This window comes from Aplidium turbinatum, chromosome 1 (genome assembly GCF_918807975.1).
Source record: "Aplidium turbinatum chromosome 1, kaAplTurb1.1, whole genome shotgun sequence".
Lineage (NCBI taxonomy): Eukaryota > Metazoa > Chordata > Ascidiacea > Aplousobranchia > Polyclinidae > Aplidium > Aplidium turbinatum.
Window position 1 is genome coordinate 39343442 of NC_137472.1, and position 21918 is coordinate 39365359.

The 21918-nt window shown below is 37.1% G+C and overlaps 1 protein-coding gene across 4 annotated transcripts in view; it reads left to right on the forward strand.

Annotated features, from left to right (window-relative positions):
• The first annotated feature begins 723 nt into the window (after positions 1–723).
• LOC145778708 (semaphorin-3E-like) overlaps positions 724–21918 on the forward strand; it is a 45719-nt gene continuing 24524 nt past the window's right edge. For all 4 annotated transcript variants that reach the window (XM_082590281.1, XM_082590265.1, XM_082590273.1 and 1 more), the window contains exons 1-6: positions 724–1065; positions 14672–14815; positions 16334–16479; positions 17001–17051; positions 18171–18296; positions 19496–19595. In XM_082590281.1, coding sequence (XP_082446407.1) covers positions 14773–14815; positions 16334–16479; positions 17001–17051; positions 18171–18296; positions 19496–19595 — 466 coding nt within the window. In that variant the 5' untranslated portion in view covers positions 724–1065; positions 14672–14772. The remainder of the gene's footprint in view (positions 1066–14671; positions 14816–16333; positions 16480–17000; positions 17052–18170; positions 18297–19495; positions 19596–21918) is intronic.

The following is a 21918-nucleotide window of genomic DNA, read 5'->3' on the forward strand; positions in this document are numbered from 1 at the left end:
AAGCTGATGTAATATTTCCTGTTTAAACAGGCCCAAACAGGCCCAAACAGGTTTGACACAAGTCTTATGAACGATGGTGCAATTTTGGCACATTTTCTAGCAACTTGCATGACGTAATATTCAGTAGACTTGAACGGTTTTTATATGACGTTTGATTAGGTGAACCATTGTCTGGAACAATGTTACAAATTTTACTTTGTGAAAACTTTCTCAACTTCTTTTAAGATCCACTTCTGCATTGTCGACATACCTTATTAACTTTTTTTTCTATAAAATCTTAAAAATTGTTAACACTTTGCTAAAAAGATGAATGTAAAAAAATTTCCACCTTGTAAGAGTTTTCCGCCCTAAATACTTTCTGGCCCTACTTTAAGAGCAATCACCAGGGCTGGATTTCAGTCGGAACGGTCCGGAACGTTGCTCCAGAAGCTAGATCAAAAAGTTGACTTGTCCGGAACGGTGTTCCGGAAGCTCAAAGATTTTATGCTCTTATTATGCTTAGGCCTGTTCAGAGCAGCGTTAATATGGTGTTTTTAATTTGTATTTTTCCTTTGATCCGTTTTTGTGCAACCTTGATGCACCTTGACTGACCTTCCTAGCGCCACACCCTGACGTTTACACTCCAATATTTCATTGAGCCACCTTATGACGTCACAATTAGTTTTTCCTGTATTTTTCCACTTTTATTATTGACTGTTTCCCACTGCTTAGCACCACTCTTAGTATGCCTTGCCCTATTCAAAGTAGCTTTGTATGTCTGAGCAGTCGTGGTACCCACTGGAAAGAATAGCAATAAAAACAGTTTTATTTCGCAACCTATTGGTCAAGATCCCCACAGAAGTAGGCCTACACTGTGGAAGTTCAGTGCGGTCAAAGTAAGCCTCGAGTTTCCGCACAGTTAATGCCGTCTGGAATGATTTCCCAGCACTTGTCGAACATTTCAAAAAGGGAGCAAGAGATTCTCGGGAACGTGCGAAATATCAAGGACTCTTGTCGAAGATAACATCCACGGATTTCTTGTTGGGCTTGGCTTTGATATGCGAATCCTTGCAAGAGTTATCCGAAGTAAGCCTCGAGCTGCAAAACAGAGTAGGCTACGGTAGGCTATGTAGCATTTGGGATGCAGATAACAAAATTAATAATCTTGCAAAATTATTTGAAATAGGCTACGTAGGAACGAACCCGGGCGACATTATCGCAATGTTAAGGATGCTGAAGAAAACTTAGAGGCCAAAGGTGTGGACTGTAGAATTGCATTTAAATAATTGCAGAAATAGCCCGCCAATCAATCTCGGCATCTTCTATCATCACTTAGGAAATATCATCCGAGATCGCTTGTTGAATTCAACAGACCCGTCATTTATTAACGTTTGCAAAATACTTGATCAAACTACTTGGCCAGAGGACACAGTATAGGCTAATGACACACAAAGAAAACGAAATCATTAAATTGAATACGATAAATGTATTGAAAAATTATGGAACTTGTAATTTTTTGTGTTATTGTTTCACTAAAATACGAATATTTGCATTGAACAACGTTATATCATCTATATAGACTATATGATACTTATACTTTAGCAACGTTTTAAACAAGTAGGCTACATCAATTGTGTTGTTTCAAACTCTTATAAGGGCATATTTCTGAATCTTTTCAACGGCACCTAGCGCATTTGAAAAGTAAAAAACTAACGTTCCGGAAGCTAATCTTCTGGAAATCTACCACTGGCAATCACTAACCATAGGGGCCTACTAGTGGATTTCTGAGGGGGCCGAAATTGTACTCACGCGGTCTTGTGTGTGATGGTTGAGTACAGGCGCAGTTGGTAAAGTTGTGTACCATATCGAAACCCACATTTTTTCCTTGTAGCTCATGAATGCTTCTTCCTTGTTAACCAGCTCCGAGGCCGAGTGGTTTCGCTTTCGGCTGTGGTGCTGGTAGATCTGAGATTGATTCCAGACAGTGGCTCCGAGAGGGGGGGAAGTCGGGCCAGTTTCCCCCCTAGCAAAACATTGTAAAGGAAAAACGAGTAGTTTTTTGTTTTTGCACTTTTGAGGGGGGCCCATTTTTAGTACTAAAGTAAAAATGTACCAACTAAATAATCAACAAATTCTTAAATGAAGTGCGTAGTTCCAAGTATTTCTCAATCATTGCAAATGTCACTTTCGATGCTTCTCATCAAGTACAAATCATTTTCGTGTTAAGGTAGGCGATGTTGAACAGCTTCAAGACGTAAAATCTGAAGCTGAAATGATTTCTGTATCACTGAACGGTTTCGATTGTATTGATAGTTTCAACTTGAAAACTGGTGCTGTTTTAGCTAAGCGAGAACTATTTTTGCTCGACAACTGAACCTTAACTTTAAAATCTGCGTTGGCCAGACGTAGGATGTTGTATCCAACATAAGTTATCTGGGAAAGTTAAAGGTATCAGTCCAAGCACGATTAAAGAAAGTAAATCCTGTACATTTTTTGTTTATGGATCATCATCATCAGTTATCGTCTCCGCCTGCAGCAGATTACACATCAACATGAGTTATTTGCTTCCAAGAGTGGCGATTTTGAGCCAGCTCGCCCAGTGTCGCCAAGTTGAGTCCGGTCCATGATTGGATGTTGTCTTGCCATCGTTTTGGTTGTACGTCACGTTTTCTTTTTCCTTCTATTTTTCTTTCTGTGCAAACTTTGCTGCGTCCGAGTTGTGATCTTTTAGTGTGGCCGAACAGTTTTAAAACTTTTGATTTTATTATTGCTGCAATTGGATGTAGGCTACAGTAATTTTGTCATAGTTAAAAGATCTTCTGTTTTCGTGTGGTCAAGTAGCCTTTTGTTGGTCATGCTTCTCATGATGTGATTTTGGAAGGTAGTGAGTTTTTTCTTTTTTGAGTTTTTTCTTTATGGATGTTGTTGCTTAGGCTAAATCTAGTTGAAATTCATAATGTTGCCTACAGACAGCGTTGTTCAAATGTCTTATCATTTTTGAGTAATTGATTATCTTTAAGCTTGTGGCATCTTTAAAGTTAGCCCAGTCAGAGGAAAAATTCTGAAAAATCTAAAGAAAGCTGTCCTATCATCTTGCAAAGAAAATTGACTTCAAGAGAGTAATCAAGGCGTGGTGCAGTCAAACCCAGTGCTTTAGCCTACATTACTCTTTTGAAATTGAAGCTCAAAAGACGTTTCTTAAATGCATCAAGTTGGAACCAACAAGAGCTTGATCGAAAGCTGAATCAATGCTGAAGTAGCCTACAACTAGCAGTTTTAAATTTGTGACTGCTTTGCATTATGTGGATTACGGTCCTAAACAAGATTCACCGATGAATTTAATGAAATTAAAGGAAGATGTAATCCATGTACTTCTAGACTACCTGTACTGGACACAGGTTTTTATTGAATACGCTAGTGGCCCCATGCGACGAAAACCGTAATTACCGAACAAAACACCGCAGTACTGTTTTAGGTGTGAGTTATGTGGAATATAGCAAAGAGTTAGCTGCAAATGTTTGTTTATTAATTTTAGTACGTTAAGCAGCACAGAAAGTTGTAATGCAACGTGAATTTAAGGAGAGGTGTGACATTGATGCAACACAAACAACAAGGTAGGCTACGCGGAACAATGTCAAAGGAAGTTATTACTGAATTATTTTCATCGCATTCTTGGCTGAAACTTTGTGCTGGTAGGCTATAGCTTTAATTAATTTCTCAATGTTTGAGGTACGATTCCACTGACGACGACGCCAAAATATCGGTTGTCCATTAATTATTATTATTTATTTGCGTCAGACAAAGCTGTCCATATCCAAAATAACGAGATAATACACACACTGCAAAGGTCACAGAGAGCCACTTTGGATGTCGTCAGTTTAAGAGTTCACTAAATATCTACTATTACAAATTTACATAGGCTACAATTAGGGATGGTAGAAGTAGGGGATTGCTCACTCAAAAGTAAGGTGGACAACTGGAGGGTCACAATGTTATAACAAAATTTAATGCAACTACAGCTTGAGGTCTACTGCCATATGTCGCATACTCAGGTGCAGTTTCTATGACCTGCCCACATGTGTACAAAGTGTGTATCGCCAAAATAAATGTAGAAAACATGTGATATCATGTTCATTTAATAGTATTCAAGTCATGATAATGCAGGGGTAGACTTTACGCAACACCGGTAACGGTATGTAGCCTCAAACTGCTGTATAGTGAGGTTTTACAGATTATTTAGCACCCACAATTTTAACCAAATATAGCAATTCATTTGATGAGAATAAATTTACCTAAAAGCAAAGAAAACGTTGTGCTGTTCTGTTAATTTTTGAACTTCTTAGTAACCCTCCAGCCGTCCATTTTGTAGGAAAAATCATTAAAGTGAGTCGTCCCGGTATTCTACTGTCCCTAGCTACAATGAGCGTTGGAAGAATTGAAAGTATTCAGAACGATAAAAACAATCAGGTGACATCAGGTCTGATATAAAGCGATTGGAGGAGTGAATGCAACGGTTGATAAACGAAAACATGTTTTTCCTCAATAAAGCATCAAACGTTGTTATATTATACATTACTTGATATTCACGGACACTGACATAACGAGGCAAATTGTGCAATATTCTGAAAGAATCATTGTAAGCAACATGTAATCGTTTTATTCTAGAAGATCTAAACTTGTTCCACAACTGGGATGCGTAAAACGACATACAGTAAGAGCGAAATAAATTGTTTTTTAGGTGGATGAGCATTTAGCAAAATAAAATTTGGCATTGTTTGCAGCACAGTCCTGAGAGCGTACTTGCCTTGAAATATCATTTTCATCTGAGAGAGAACTCTCAATAAATACACCCAGATATTTTACAGAGTCTGTGAACACAATTTCAGATTTACCTAGATATAGCAGAGGAGCACGTGAAAGATAATAGACATAGACTACCAATATTGAACCAATTCAATAGCACACTTGTAAGCAGTTAAGCGAAAATATAAAGTCACATCTCCGGTTGTTAGTATCCACCACGCAACTTCGTAATTTTACGGCACGACGTTGATCTACCGCTTTGTGATAGATCACGAACATAATTGGACATAAAACAATTAAAAAACTTGCAGATCATATTGTTGATGATATCATGGCCCATGGTGCACTTTGAAATATCTTGATAATTTTGCCAAAGATCAGTCAATGAAACTGTGACAAGTCCCACAAAAAAATGTTTTTTTTCTTCAATTGCTAAGAATTTTTGCTCCAGGAAAGGTTCAGAGCGAATTGAATTGAAGATACAGTAGCAATGTTGACACAAAGAAAACGATATATCATTAGGTGGAATAAATCCACCTCGATTAATTTTATTCGTATCATCAAGAACATCATCAAAGCTAGTTGTGTGACAAGACAGTAATTGACATTTTAGGTCAGCAAGCAGGTTTGTAACTTCACTGAAACGAGTTATTGTGCGATTTGCAATATTAACATTGTTCTTTATTTTTTTACTGCTCAAAAAGGACTCGTATGACAAATCAACAAAAATCTGCAACCCCATGCTTAAAGATGGAATTTCAGCAGTCATGTCAACATTACAAAGAAATAAAATGTCATCTTTCAACAACGCAGTAATTTCAGATGGCATGGCTTGTTCTGTCTGTATTCGCTCATATATGTCTTCAATTGATCTCACCTGGTCTTTTTCTAAAAATAATTTGCTCATTTTCTCTACATTTTCAGTATCTTGTTTGTGTCTGGCACTGGCAAAAGTAGTTTTGGATCGTTTGGGTGGTGGCTTACTAGACATGTAAGTTGGGCAGTTGGGAAATAGTGTTGGCAATGCATCATTCCTTAGTTTTCTGTAAAAGTGACAATACAAAAGCTATGCATCTCTTTTAAGATTAGAGTTTCATGATAAACAACACATACCGGTACTCTACGAGTCAAAACATTCAATGGAAGGTCTCAATTTCATAATCAATAAGCCTAGGGCTGCATATAATTGGTAGGCCCAACATGATTAACACTACTTTTAACAGCCTACTAGGCCTATATGGAGAAAATAAGATATGAAGTAGCACAGCAACATAAATCTTAAAAGACAATTAACTAGAATTTATTTATTTGTTCGAATTTATTTGTGTTTTGAATAATTATGTTTTGTTTTTTTCCTCTCTCTCATCAACAAAACCAATAAACAGAACTGAACTAAGCTTTGGGTCTTGTGTACTTTAAGCCGTCCATGTTCATTGTTCAATACAGACATCTCAAAGTACAAAAAGACCATTAGCTTTTTTCTGTATCCATACGATCTGAGGCTCACTTTCTTTTGAGATCCGAAGTTCCTTTCTTCTTAATTCGACTTGCATTAGAATCTTCCGATAAACTCACAAAGCAATCATCAGTAAAATGCAAAGAACACACCTTAGAACTTTTGCTTGAAACAAAATCTTTTCGAGAAAGTTTGCAGATCCATTTTTCTAACAGTTCATCATTTTGAAAAGGAAAACTGTGCATTGACACACCTTTTGGTGTTTTATGCCTGGCTATCATAGCCACTTTTACAGCCATAAGCAGAGCAACGTCCCATACTTCGAAATTTTTACCAAGCTACACAACCTGCAACAATTCATCAGGTGTCTTTATTTGTAAATTGAATGACTAAATTAGTCTAACATGTAACTGCTGTGATAAGAGAGATGAATTGGTAACATCACTTTCTAACTGATTTCAACTCTGTATGTTTTAGTTTTACGGAAATTACAAAATACCATAGCTAACTGCTTACAGCAGCCTACTACTATTATGTAGCCTAGGCTATTTCCAAAACTTGACTTCTTGCATACCTTAGTGCTGTGCTGTTAGGCTATCAATGTTACTCAATGCAAGCCTTCTTGTATTCACTGTCAACAATCAAAAACGTGGTATTTCTTGATAATGTTTTATGCTTTGTAAAGTTGTACTTAGGCTACTTTTGTACTGAGCAGTAGCCAACCATAGGTTCCATTCTCACTGTAAGCTTTCCCATATCTACTGCTGTGCTAACATCACATTCAGGCACACCAAACATTAAAAAAATTAGCCTACCTTTCTGCAAAGCACACAATTTCCTTCAAAGTTTAAAACTGAACTATATATTTTTTTCATAAGAAATCTTAAACGAACTGAATTCTCTGTCTTCGTTCTGTCTAGGGTTGCCAGAAGTTAATATAAAAAAGAGCCCAAGCTTATGCAAAAAGTAGCCCAAAAGTAGCCCAATTTTTTGGGGGGTTCTAAAATAGAGCCCAAAATGGAGCCCAAGCAAAGAGATAGGCTAATATACAAAATTATTCCGGAGCGCTTGATCATCAGTCCCAAATTTTAAGTGTTTTTCCAGTTCTTCACATCTTTTAAACAGATTGGCAACCATGCATTCACCCGATAGCTCAGTTGATACTTGGTTAGCGCACAGCGCGTGACTTCAAGAATGAAGAAGCTTCAAGATCAAGCGGCACTGATTCGACTCTCGAGGTGTGCGCTTGAGCAACTTATTTTCAGGACTGCTCTCCATTCAGTGGCACCTAATGGATGGGATAATTACCCGGCGACAACACTTCAACAATCGACAATTTCACTCTGTCAATCTCGGTGACCGGGCCTGCGTCAGTAATTTAAAGCCTCTACAAGTATGCGAAACTGCCAGGATTAAGCTATTCAAGAAGCTTTCCCAGTCGGAGGATAAAGATTCAATCAATCAATCAACTGTTAGTTAAAATAACTACAAACAGGCACCGGTACCTAAACACAAAAAAATGCCTTCACTAGCCTTCTTTTTCTCATCTTTCTACTGTACATTTTGTAAAAACTTTAATAAGGTGTTGCGACCATGCCATAACTGATTGTCCTGCTTTGGCATCATGTACGTTATAGCGTCCGTGTTTTGTCGCTTCTACCTTTTTCTAGACCCCTGCTATGTTTGACATACATTGTTTTTCGTTGCGATGGTCAGAAACAAAAACAAATCTGAACTGATGTCCTCTCACTGCATTTTCATGAAAACTGGATCACTTAAGTTGCCAGGATTGCCAGATATTAAAGCCTAAACATGCACATTTTTGAAAATTGGCATCTGTATAGCCTATCAAATTGGTAACCCTGCCTGACCGAGGCCTCCAAAAATGCTCCTCCTCAATGAAATAACTACGAATTGGGAAAAAATCTTAAACATGACACAATTTTTACATAAAAAGTTATATTATACTTTTAAAAAAAGTAGCCCAATTGGGCGCCATCCAAAAAAGCGCGCCCAACGCGAATTTTTGGCGCCTGGAGAAATCAAAAGTAGCCCAATTGGGCGTAAAACCGCCCAATCTGGCAACCCTAGTTCTGTCTGGCTTTTGAAAAACTGATTTGAAAAAGCGCAATTCCTTTGGGTCCACTGTGGTATGGTCACGTGATGAATACGTCACCTGTGTCCAGTACAGGTAGTATAGAAGTACATGTGTAATCTAAGTAAGACAGTGGTTCTTAACCAGGGTTCGATCGAACCCCTGGGGTTCGACGAAGCTGTTTCAGGGGTTTGGCGCGAACGTCCTCTGAAACATTAACACACGTCCTACTGAATGGTAGCCTATATCAGCGAATATTTTTGGAAAATACTGGCCAGCCGAAACTTAATTGCGGCTTACGTGATGGTTAATAAACATCTCTGTGTTTGACGCGTGATGTAATGGTGCCATCTGCATGTAACACAGAATGCAAAAATATATATATACTGTATTATTACATAACATTACAAAAACGATCGGTAAGAAAAACTTAATTTTCTCAAAACATGAATTTCCTCACGTTTGCTTTTTGCATGTTAGTTCTATTTTCAATTTCTAAGGAAATTCTTTTTTGTAAGGAAATCGAAGAAAATTTTTTAGCCTACTCTTACTTTACTGTATTTGTACTTTTTTGTAGGCAGGTTCGCTTAAGGCTTTGTATTGACTGGAAGTAGTGTTCAATAATCAGCCATCAGTCAGTATCGGACCGGTAGACCTACATTTTTTTTTCTTCACTGTATTAAGACACAGATGCTTATGCTAGAAAAAAGAAAGGCTCATGATTGCCACACCTTTTTTAATGTAACATATTTAACAACAAAGAATGATAAAAGTAAGCACGAAGACAGGTGCCAACAGATTGAAAGTTATCCTTTTATTACAAAAGTTGCCCTTGAAGTTCTCATGCCATTCGCAACCACTTATTTATGCGAGCATGCGTTTTCTATTCCTGTTAAAACAGAAAAACGAAACCGGCTTGCATACGAAAGTGACATGAGAATTGCTGTTTTCGAGACAAAGTCTCGAATCTCAGTATTGGTTTCAAAAAAACAACAACAGAAGTATTATTAATACAGTAATGTATTACTACTAAATGTGGTAGATTCTTGTTTTTGTGATTTGGCGAAAATTTGGGGTTCAACGAAACCTTGCAGATTAGCGTAGGGGTTCGGCAGGTTAGTGAAGGTTAAGAACAACTGAAGTAAGAGAAAGCTGAGAAGAGTAGGCTACTACTCGCAAGCTAAAGTTGCAGTGGCAATTATAAATTTAAAAGAAAATGATTTTGTTTTCCTGAGGACAGAACGCTTTATAACTGCACTTAACTAGCTGGAACTATAGAAGGAAATGTATTCTACCGTACATTGCAAAGGATTCGATAGTTGTTGGAATTGACAAATGTATCAACAAACTCAAACATATCGTCGATGAGTTTGAAGTTTCATGAAAATTTCATCGTATGTCTGTTGTGCAGTTGCGGGCATGTGGACAAACTTATACCATTTGTAGGCTACAACAATGACATTTTTCAAGACATTTTGGATGAGTTCAAACGAGAACGAACCACCCCATAATCTCTACACAGGGGCGCCGGAAGCGGGGGGGCAGGGGGGGGCGGATGCTCCCCCTGCCCTCAATTTTTCTGCAGATGGAGGGGCAGGGGGGCAAAGGTGCCCTTTTAAAGTCATGTAAGCTACTGCACATTTTGCAATATAACAATTTCTGCTATTCGCTTTTAGACTAATTATAATCTTTCATTTTTGCCTCAAAATGATATTCACGGCACAAAATTCTGCAACACAGTAAGTTTATACATCATTATAACATATACAGGGGGTCGATCTTAACTTTTTTTTTCACTAGCCCATCGGACTAGTTGCTCCCCGTTTTCACTAGCCCGCACGATTTTTCACTAGTCCAACCAGTTTACTGACTTTTCACTTGTCTGAGCGTTAGACACTTTGTAGTAACATTGAATCAGCATCAGCATGATCACGATATATCAACAAAAACACGTTAATTTCGCTAACTGCTGCTTGCTGGGATGCCGGCTTCTTCGTGCTGGCGTGCTCACTACTACCACGTGTCGTGTCTAGCGAGGTTGCAAGAAAAAAGTAGTCACGTGCTCAGTTGACCGACTTTGCAGCCTTCTTCGTGCAATCTCGCCTCTGGCAAGCAAATTTTTGCAGTATTTCAGAGTGACGGCGCCAATTGCCATTTTGTAAACCAAAACTTTTCACGGTGAACGGTGACACCGGCGAATATTTTCACTAGACAAATCGGACCAGTACTGCAACATTTCTACTAGTCCGCGCAAATTTTCACTAGCCATTGGCTAGCGGACTACCGCTAAGATCGAACCCTGATATAGCATGATGCTCTTCTTTGTATACCGCACACTTGTAGGCTTTCATTAGTATTACTCAATAGTGAGCTGATAGATGAGCATTATCGCTAAATCTTATCTTAAAACTTTAAAAAAATTGGCCTTTCAGTTTTTTTGCCCTTTTTTCATAATCCTTCCCCCCAGTCAAAAATTGTTCCGGCGCCCCTGTACATGCGTACCTTAAGTGCTCAATGCAAAGGATAACCTATCTTTACAGTATATCATCGTATCGTACTTTTTAATCTTTGTTTTCTACAGTAGTATCAGATTGTCCTGTTTTTGTATGTTTTACATAATAATTGTTGCAATTCCGTGGATGTATTTAAGTTTATCCCCGTTATTTCAGGAAAGCTTTCGCAAGTGCTGTAGCCTATTCTAGCACACAATCACATATTGGTCGTTGGTTAATTGTTGGTCGCTGGTTTGAGTCTTCATCCTCGGCTTATTCAGTCTGAGAATGGAGATTCAAACCAAAAGCAGTTGTTTCTGAATTTCAGTGGCAAATCTTTTTTATTCATTGAAGTAGTGTGCCTGCCTCTGCACACTAGTGTGTATGAATGTGTAGTTAGATTTACTGTTATGGGGTGGTGGCTGACTGATGACTGCTTATGGTCTTTCGCTACGATCCTGATTGCGCCATAATCTAACCAACAGTTGTACAATGCATTGTTTTGAAAATTACATTTACTCTGCTTGTTTGTTAATATATGGCATTGTTGAAACAAAATAAATTGACTTGACTTATCTAATATTTTCCTTGTTTGGCCTTTTTTTGTATTATTTTGGCTTTAAGACCTTTTCATAGTCTGGCAATTCTGCTGCTGAATGCTGATATTCAACAAAAACAAATCCAAGCTCGGATTCTGGCACATTGAGTCACTACTTACAATGCTTATTTTATCTTGTTTGAGTTTGGCTTATTTTTGGCTTTTTTTCTACCTATTTGGCCTCAAGTTGGCCTTTTTTTTGGTGAGTTTGGCCTTTTTTGCAAATTTTAGTCTGGCAACCTTGTCGCTGATCTGAACACCTTGACGCGTCATTGGGGGAATCCCAGGCAATAGCAAGTTTTAGCTTGTTGGATTAGAGTTTGAGGTGATCAGAGTTGGAAACAAGATAAGATAAAATGTTTTTTATGCACCAAGTGCCAGTAAATTAGGACTAGCTTGTCTGAATCTGCAACAAAGCTTATGGCAACAGCCAATATCATTGATGCAGCATTCTAAAACAACACATCTAATCGTTTTGTAATTAGAGTGTTTGTATGTTACTGGTATAGCCTTCTACGTTGAGCTGCAGAATGGTGGGGCGCCTGAACTTATCAATTGCCCCTTGCAGCTGTGCCGTCCGGGTGGAGGCTCTTGTTACTGGTATTGTACCTTATTGCTGAAACACCTTAATTATGTATTCAATAAGCGTTCAAACATTCAATAGGCGCTGTCAAATAAATATCTATTTTGTATTCTTTTCCATTCCGACAACATTATTTTTGTCAGTTCTGTTCATGTTCAGAATTTGTGCTGAAAATGCTTTCAGAACGCACCAAATTCAATGTTAATTTTAAAAATTTTCTGGGGGAGGCCCCCCAGACCCCCCGCTGTTGCTTTGCCGTCACTGAACACCCTGTCAAAGTGGTCACGGTACGCCACTGGTAGCTACCTCCAACGGTTGCGCTTTGAGAACGTGGTTTTAGCAATTACCGTACCGGTACTGAAATTTGTAAAGAATTGTTTGCGTTCCAGTAGGCCTATGACTCAAAACCGATTGAAAAGCCTAACTATAGGCTACATGTTGTGCATCAATTCAGACGTCGCAAAAATTTATCATTTGATGCTGTGATCTGTAATTTTGCATTGCAAAAAGTCCAGAAAGGGTTGAATTAAATCAGGGATGTCCAAAGTCCGGCCCGCAGGCCAACTCCGGCCCACGAGACGTTTTTGTATGGCCCGCGCCTGTTGTTGGACAATGTGTGATTTTTGGCCTGCAGACACACAAAAATCATATAAATTCAACTTGCAGTTTTCAGAAAAATTATTGTGGCTGTTGGCCCGCGAACACTTATTATCAAATCTGGCTCGAGTGGGAAAAAGTTTGGACACTCCTGAATTAAATGCTTGGTTGAACTATTTTCGTTGCCTGTAGTGTAGGCCTATTGTGTGTTTACAAAGCTTTTTTAGACAAAATAGTTTGCCTCAATGGCATTTTTGCTGCAAGTGTAATCCAGTGATTTTTGATGATTTTTACATTGAACGAAGTTCTTTTCATGCTGAGGAAAGTAGGCTAATTTCAGCTTAACACGAACATGCAACGCAAGATACAAATTAGTTGTATATTTGCTAAAAAATATTATGGGGCCCATTTTTCGTATAGTTTCCCGACCAGTGCTGACTTTTCTCGGAGACCCTGATTCCAGATAGGGTCAAACCAAAGACTTTAAAAGCGATAGCGATTGTGTTCTTTCTTGCATAGCCTATCGCATTGAAAATAGCCTAAGTCTAGTATAAATGTGATGACATCGTAAAAAAAATTAGAAATGACCCAAGTTGCTAAACGACCTTAGGCTAGCTGTTTCAGAGCGACAATAACTAAAACCATAACATTATTGTTATTTTTGTTCCTTGTTAATTCTATGGTCATGTGTTGGATGTGTAATGGTTTACCTATAAACTAAGAAGTCGAAGTCGTAGGCCTACACTTTTTGCCCAACTCCACAGCCCTGGTTTTTAGCTGGTGCTGTCAAAGTCACCGAAGCTGTCAAAGTCACCGATAAACACCGGCCGGGGTGCAGCTATTTTGCGCCATCAGATCATTTGAGCACAAAGAGTTGGTTTTTGGGGAGTTTCTAAAGTTTAGTCTATTTCATGAAGGTGTTTTGTCAAGCACTCGGTGCTATTAGTCCAGGGCTGTAGAGTCGAAGAATTTTTGGCGTGGGCGGAGTCGTTAAAAAAGGTCGATTCCTGCTAGATACAAAACAACAAACAGCAAAAGAACAAACATGAATTTGATTGCCTCAGACATTAACCTCCTTGAACTTTAATCTGCCCACAATCTGTTTTGTTTTTGTTTTTTTCAGTTGCATAAAATAGACACCAATTTGTAATTTATTTAGGCTATGTATTTTACATTTACTTCTATTTTTATTTTTTTTATTTTCAAAAGTGTTGCAACCGTAACGAAAATTCTTGAATTAAGTAAATCGTTTTTCTCTAGAGCACGCTATGACGTTTGGGTTTTGTCGCTTCTACCTTTTTCTACACCCCATGGCCAGGGAGTTTTGCAAGTGATATTGTTTTTTTTGTTGTTGATGGTTGGAAATAAAGAACTTGGTGATAATGATAAATACGATAAATAACACCAAAACTCAATCACCTGCAAAAACTGGCGATTACGCTTTTTATATAATCCAAAAGTTTAAATAAAATCTGTCAACACTGAATTCGGAGTACGCCTGTTATATATCAAGGAGTCGATGTCGTATACTTTCACCCGACTCCACATCCATGGAATTACTTTTTAGTGTAGCGTATTGTAATTCAATACGTCAGACTAGAAGTAGGCTACCTTTATCAATTGAAAATCTGTTCCGAAAAAAGTGGCCTCCGATATTAGTCTGTAAGTCGCAATCACATAATGTACCTAGCTATCGGTACGTATTTGTTTAGTTAAAGATATTATAGACAGATGATAGACAACAACTTAACCAAGTTGCAATACATTGTAACAATGTTTAGCGCCGTCGCTTGTATACTATAACTGTTGACTGCGATGAGCTCCAGTGGACGCTCAATTCATTACGTAACCTATATTACAATATTAAAAATGTTGGATAAATCGCTAATTAATAATTCTTTAACAGACTGTAAATATAAAAGCTAGTTTATTTTTTTGCCTTCGATAGTTTATCAATATTCTCAAAGACACCTTGACTTTTAAGGACTGCAGAAAAGATGAGAAAGATGAGATAAAATGAGACGATGAAAAAGAAAAAAAGGAATAACGCCTTTTCTTTTTTTCTCAGGCCGTTCGTAAGATTTGCAAGATTATTTCGAGCAGTGGCTGCATGGTGTGAACTACGAAAGCAATCTGCTAGCAATTTATGTTCGACGACGGGAAGCCGGAATGATTGTGAAGTTCTTTTCTTTCGTCCTGGGTCTGGCATCAGGTTTGTGACGTGTGTGATTGAATTATGCTTACTGTATTGACGTCGCTAGCTCTTAGAAACAGTGGTTAAAAAAACATCGAAATACAGACAGCTATCGTTATCAATTCTTGTTGCAATCGGTTGCGGAGAAAACAGTGGTACTTTTACTATATAGGCTGCATGGGCGCCGGAACGATTTTTGACTGGGAGGGCAGGATTATGAAAAAAGGGCACATTTATTGCTGAAAGACCATTATTTTTTAAGTTTTGAGATAAGATATAGCGATAATGCTCATCTATCAGCTCATAATCGAGTAATGATACAAGTGTCCGATACGCAAAGAACAATGGCACGGAAGGGCATCATAGCCTACTATACTAATTTGATGTAACCTACTGTGAATTCAAAATTTTGTGTCGTGAATATTATTGGCAATAATGAAAGATTAAAATTAGGTTAAAAGCGAATAGAAGGTATGGTTATATTGCAAAATGTGCAGTAGCTTACGTGACCTTAAAAGGGCACCATTGCCCCCCTGCCCCTCCATCCACAGAAAAATTGAAGGCAGGGGAATGTTACCTAGTGTTAATAAATACAAACGAATTTATTTTGACACAAGTCAGTCCAATCATTCGCCATCAGTTTATTGTACCATCACAAGCCTCGTCATCATCAATTTTATAGCATACTCTTTCGTACCATTTTCATTTAATTCGCCTTTAGTTGTTAGTTTTTTCCATTAATTCTTTAAAGTAGCAAAAGTAAAAACGTTTTTCATTCTTTTGCACCTTCATCGTTTCATTTTTTGTTCTGTTAGGTTTCAGCTTAACTGAAGATGATCTGGCTGCTAGCTGATCGAAATAGATTTTTAGCTGTTTACGATTGAACTGATTTGTGTGAAAATAAATTCGTCCGTATTACAAGACATGTAACCGAGTCGTTCATATCAAGCATTCTTGTGGGTTTGACACCTGTCAGATGATATTTAATTTTCTTGATACCTAGTGTTAACTTTGATTATTTTACAAAAGAAAAGATTTTACAAATGAACTAACCTTAGTCCGTTTTGTTTCTTTGTTATATTAGTGACAGTTTGAGAGCTTAGGTTTGAGTTGATGAATTATATATCTGCAGCATTTTGACCAATATATTGTTACAAACATTTTTTAATCTATAAAACCAGGCCACTAGAAAACAGAAATTTTTAAGCAGCTCTACAGAGTTGACTTTTATTATAAATTTTACCAATTGACGTTTTTGTTAAATTTTTAATTCCCAAACTCATGCAAGTTGAGATGCATTATGCCTATCTGGACTTGGATCGTCTCAAAATCATAATTCCATGCTTAACAACCTACCAAGTTTACAAGTTGAGTTTGGCAGCATTTAATTTTCACCCAGGCAATAACCTATTCCGACACGTTATTGCCTATTAGGCCTACACATATTATTTTTTTCATTCTGAAAATTTTCCTACGCAATCGGCCTGTCTACCTATAACTTACGACTGATGGACTGATGAACCTTTATGATTTTAGTTGCATCCATCACTGCTGACACAATTTATACTCATCCTGATGCAACAAAAAATGTTGTTCACGTAGTGCAAACACCAACAAAATCCTTCATTGGAGGAGTCAATTACATTTCGGAACTTGACGTAGTCAGTGGAAATATGAAAGTGGTAAAAATATTGACTTGTCGTTATCATAGTCTGTTTGTTATTTTTTTTAGTTTTGATAGTAGTCTATATTGTTGAATAATCATAATTTGTATTATTGTTTGTGGGCTGTAGTGTGATGAAATGAAAAGGTGGCATGAAATAATAACTTAATAAAATAGTGCTTGTTTTTATATAGCGCTGTGTCCATGGCAGAATGCGTTGCTCCTCAACGATTTACAAAGCAGACAGGTCAATTAGCAGATGGTATAATTTAAAAGCAAATAGTGTTTCATGAAATGAAATTATTCTATTTTGTGTCAACCAAAATTGACATTATTTTTGGCATCAACGCTCCAATGTCGCTCCAAATTAGTTGGAGCATGTTTAAGGCATCAAATTGTGTGCTAATCAGTGTTATTTATTACATGAGACGTTTCGAACGCATTAAAATTATGAATTGTTTCTAATACATGCAAACCCTACATGCATTGTCATACTGTTTAACAGTAGCCTATAATATTATATTCTTATCTCATTTTAAGATTCGTCTTCCTTATGATGAAAATGCTTCTACTGTTTGCTTGAACTTCTTGGTAAGTGTTTTATTTTAACCAATCAGTTTTCAAAGCCTCTATTTTAATGAAAAAGAAACTTAAAATTTACAAGTTACAGGTTGGTCTTACAAGCTTTCCAGACAGCCACTTTATTTGATCCAGATCAGTTAAAAATCTGATCAGATTCGTACCCCATCTGGTAAAAATTTGGACCAGATAAAGTGGCTGTCTGGGTTTTTACTCTTAGCCTAGCCTAATGGTCACAAGAGTATGAGTTTAATGCTTACCTATAATCCCTTCGTTTTCTTGTCACGACCATAAGTTGAAGTCTTAGCCTATATTCATTTTGTTTTATTGAGTCTGCAGTGGGGATAAAAACCTGATTTTTTGTACACGCTTATGAACTTCACAACGGTTAAATTCGAAACTTTAAAGCCAAACGGAATTAATCTCATTTGATGAAGAAGAATACAATTTATAGCAAAAGGAGTGTGCAAACTGTGGCCCACAAGCTCAAATTTTTTTGGCCTGCGGAAAGGTCCGATTTTTAAGTAATGTGTGGTCCGCTAGACAATTTTCATTCATGCTTTAAGTTTGCAACGTTTGGACAACACTATTTGTTACCCTTGATTTATAGGCTGCTTAAAATTGTGCAACAAATTGATCAACAACCGACTTAATAATCTATTGTAAGTGGTCAATTGCATTGAAGCCATTGTTGTGCACATCAAATATCAGAATACTGATTAAAGTAAAGTTAGTAAAGGTTAAATTCCTCAACACATCGAAGTCTTTCAAACTCACTTTGTTTGAAGAATATGTAAGCAGTCCCCACTCTACTGTAGGCTACTATCGGATGGACATTGACAAACTTTAAATAGCCTGCTTAATGCTTATAGCCTACTCAATCAAAATTCAAACTTTTTATTATTCCGTTGCAGAGTGACAGTACATGAGAATTAGTAACAGCCCTATGTATTGATACTGAAAGATGAGTCTAATTTTAACAACAGCCAAAACCAACTGTTAAAATTGGGTTTCTATCACTATAAACTGAAGTTAAAAGCTTTAAATTGAAACTTTTAAGCCAATTGATACACAAATGCAAAAACGTGATTGGTTAAACGACTTTTATTGTTATTTGTGTTCCTTGTTTAGGGTCCATACGACGACGAATTGTCTTGTTCAAATCCGGTCGTTCTTCTTGAAAAATATAATGCCACGCATTTAGTTGCTTGCGGAGTAAATTCACAGTCTCCAGCGTGCTACCTCGTCGATATGCAAGTAACATATTAGAATATTTTTTATTCGTGGTTAATCGACATTATCTTACTTTTTGGCATGAGACATATTGTTCAAAATTCAAAACAGGTGATAGAAAGCCAGGTCGTCAGGATTCTCAGGTCTGCTCTGGCCCAGAGTAGTAGTAGGCCTACCTGTCATGGCCCCGGGTATGAGTTAAATAGCCTACCCGGAGAAGGCTTGGTTTTGTAGGCTCGATGTGCAGGCGTACTGCAATGTACATGCCCTAACATACCTAAATCAAACCTCCAGCACTGGGTTATAACGCTACAGTGCTTCTGGAAAAAGTTCTTAACCCAGAAGCTAAGACAAGGAAAGTCTGAAATAAAACCTACAACTCAGAGACCTCACTGTCCTCGTCTCAGCATAATGAGCCGGGGTAGATGAACCTTGTGTTTAAAGGGTAGTTTGAGGATTGTGTACTTCTGTACTGTACACACTGTACTTCACAATATAATAGTTCGGGGCAAAAGTGGTCAGCAGGCAATACCACTCAAAACCACACATTGCGACTTTTTTGTTTTCCCCCACTTTTTGGGCAAATTTAATTATTTAACCTCTTGTGACAAATGTAGCTGTAGCAACACAAGTTACAAATGAAAATCACTTTTTTTCAATTAGCTCGTTTTAGGAAACCATATCACAGCTGTTTACTAACTTTCTAAAACCTTGGGTGTTTTTAAGCTTTCATAAAGATATTAGACGAAAACGGTTCTACCAAAACGTGACTTGTCTTATACACTATATCCTAAAAGTCGCAACCAGCTATTTATAGGAGCATAATGATTATATAGATCATAATATAGATCATTGACCTTAACTAAGAGCTTTTATGTGGCGATATTAATATTATATTATTCATAATAATTTTCTGATTTTTTTTTGATTGCATTCACAGTGCGTATCAGCTTTTCCATTGCTATCTGCGGCAACACAGATCAATATGCAAATATCGTTTATAAACCTACCTAACTCTGTAAAACCGGCTTACACACCGTTATTTTTTTAGTATAACAAATCTTAACATGCTTTCATGTAGTAATTTTTAACTTCATGAAACCTATCCTTAAAATAATGCAAACACATTTTGCATCGCCAGTGGCATTTACTGTAGGCTATATTGTTACATTATTGTTATTAGATAGCCTACTAGCCTATTAGTGTTACATTGCTATTTACAGACGCATGCTATAACAGACGTGAGCTACGGTGTTACTACGGTTTTAGGATATGATCCATTTGTTTCCAATCCAGCGCTCGTGCTGAACGAAGAATCTGGAAGTAAGACGAATACAACTTTTGTAAAGATTATTCTTTTAGCTTTGTGTTTTTTGATTGAGCCTAGAGATGTAAATGCAAAAAAACAAACCTTTTTTTTTTTCAAAAAAAACACGCGTTTTTTGTTTTTTTTCATACTTTTCTGGAAAAGTTGCAAATTTTTTACAATTTGCAGTTTAGTTTCATTACAGTGCTCTTGAAAAACGTTAAACTAGTAAAAATGGTTTTATGGTTGTGCTGAAATTCCTCAGTGTTTGTGCTTGGCAACAGCATTATGTTTTTTACATAGTCCTACGTTGTTTCGCTTTCTTCTTCATTCTCAGGCATGTTTGTGGCAGTAGACCTGACAAACATTGAATTAATGCAATTTGATACATGACATAATGTAGATGAGTTAATTTCTTTTTCCTTTTATGGAAGTTAACCTACTACTATGTTAGTATACCGGGACTGGTTATTCTTGTACACACTCAATGGGTTGACGAAATTTTGGCAAAAATACTGCCTATGAAGACTCTCAAAGTAAAAAGTTTAGGAAACTTCTTGTAATTTTTTTAATTTTATTTAATTGCTGGCGCAAACACGTAGCAAACGGCAAACTAACAAAAGGGAAATTGGAAAAATAACTAAAACGTAATTTACCGATGCTTGACATTTGTCACATTAAGAACAAGGAAGCAGCTGACTCGATGACTAATATAGTCTTTCGCTGCTTCCTGTCTGTTGTGGTACCTAGATGGCTATGGTGCTATTCTATTAATGTTGTGTATAATTGTACCGTGCTATTCTTGCAACAGACAAAATAAAAGTTTTCTCTCTCCAAACAAACATCAAAGATGAAAACTTATTTTATTTGGGAACTAGGCCTACTACTTTTTGAGATACAAAGAAATTGACCTCTTGTCGTTACGCACCAATAAAACCATGATGCGTAACTCTAAAAAAAATGTTATTGGGTTGAGGAAAGATTGACGAAAAGTTTGGCAAAAACAGAAAAGTGCAAAGTCTCAAAGTCCTGCAAACTAGTTCAAATTGGATGGAAGTGCAACCATGCTTCTTTTAAACATGCCGATGACAGCACAATGGTGTGATTAAGGGAAAACAAACATGACTATAACATCACAAAAGAGTATTGAACTTCTTTAGGGAAAATAAAAAGCATCTAATTCAAAATGTTTCCATGTTTCACTACATTTAAATGTGATTTGTGCAGAAAGTTGGGACTTTAGCACTACACTGCTTTTGTCAAACTTCTCATCAATCTTTCCTCTACTCAATTAAAAAAAAAAAATTTAAAGTTACGCATCATGGTTTTATCGGTGCGTAACGACAAGAAGTTAATTTCTTTTTATCTCAAAAATTAGTAGCCAAAACTTGTTTTAATGTTCATAAACAGACAGCCCACCCAGAAAACATGGGGGTAGAGCTAAAAATTATCCAAATTTGTTGAGCGGTTCTTGATATATTGCCGTTTTTCTATTGCTCCTTATTTATGAAGCCACTTAGTGGCTAAGGTTATTTCACTTATAACTCGAGAACTGTTTGTGTGGTTTTCATTAAGTTTGCACCAAATACACATCAACTGGAACACCTTCTTGACGTTGTACTGTACTGTACTGTACTGGAAAAGGTGTGGGGTGCTGGTCAAAAGTGCCTTTGTGAAGCAGAGAAACAGGACACTGACCACTGGGCTTGGTCCTAACATGCCCATTTACCAAAATCCCAGGTGGCTTCGAAACTGTACACAATTGTGGTAGTGCATTAAACAACTGACTGGACCAAATTACAGACAATACTTGAGATGTGCCAACCATAGGACATTGTTAACTACTATTTGAGACGATGAGAAATCTTTATGGCTCGTGTGTTGAGACTTGAGATTTACAAAATTGCAATGAAACAACATACCAGACATATAGTCTGATTTGAAATAAGTTATACTAGTTGTGAGACTGTTCGTTTGTTGAAAGAGACGCTATTGCAATGAGTTTACCCAAATTGCTGCATATTGTGACATTTAATGTCAAAATAGGTAAAAAAAAAAACAATAAAAAACAAACAAAAAAACCCGTAAAAAACAAAAAACGAGCTCGTTTTTTTTTTAAAACAAAAAAAAACGTTTTTTACATCTCTAATTGAGCTTTTTTCTCCATTTATCGTTTTGAAACGTCTTCCTTTCAATGCGAGACAATCTCAGATTTTAAAGATCCAGATATTTCTCGGTCTATGCTGTAGAGCTTTATCAAAGTGTCGGTTTCCTCAGGTTTGTAACACAAGCGATTAGGAGATAGGTGACATGTGAGAATTACTTTAACATCAAACTTCA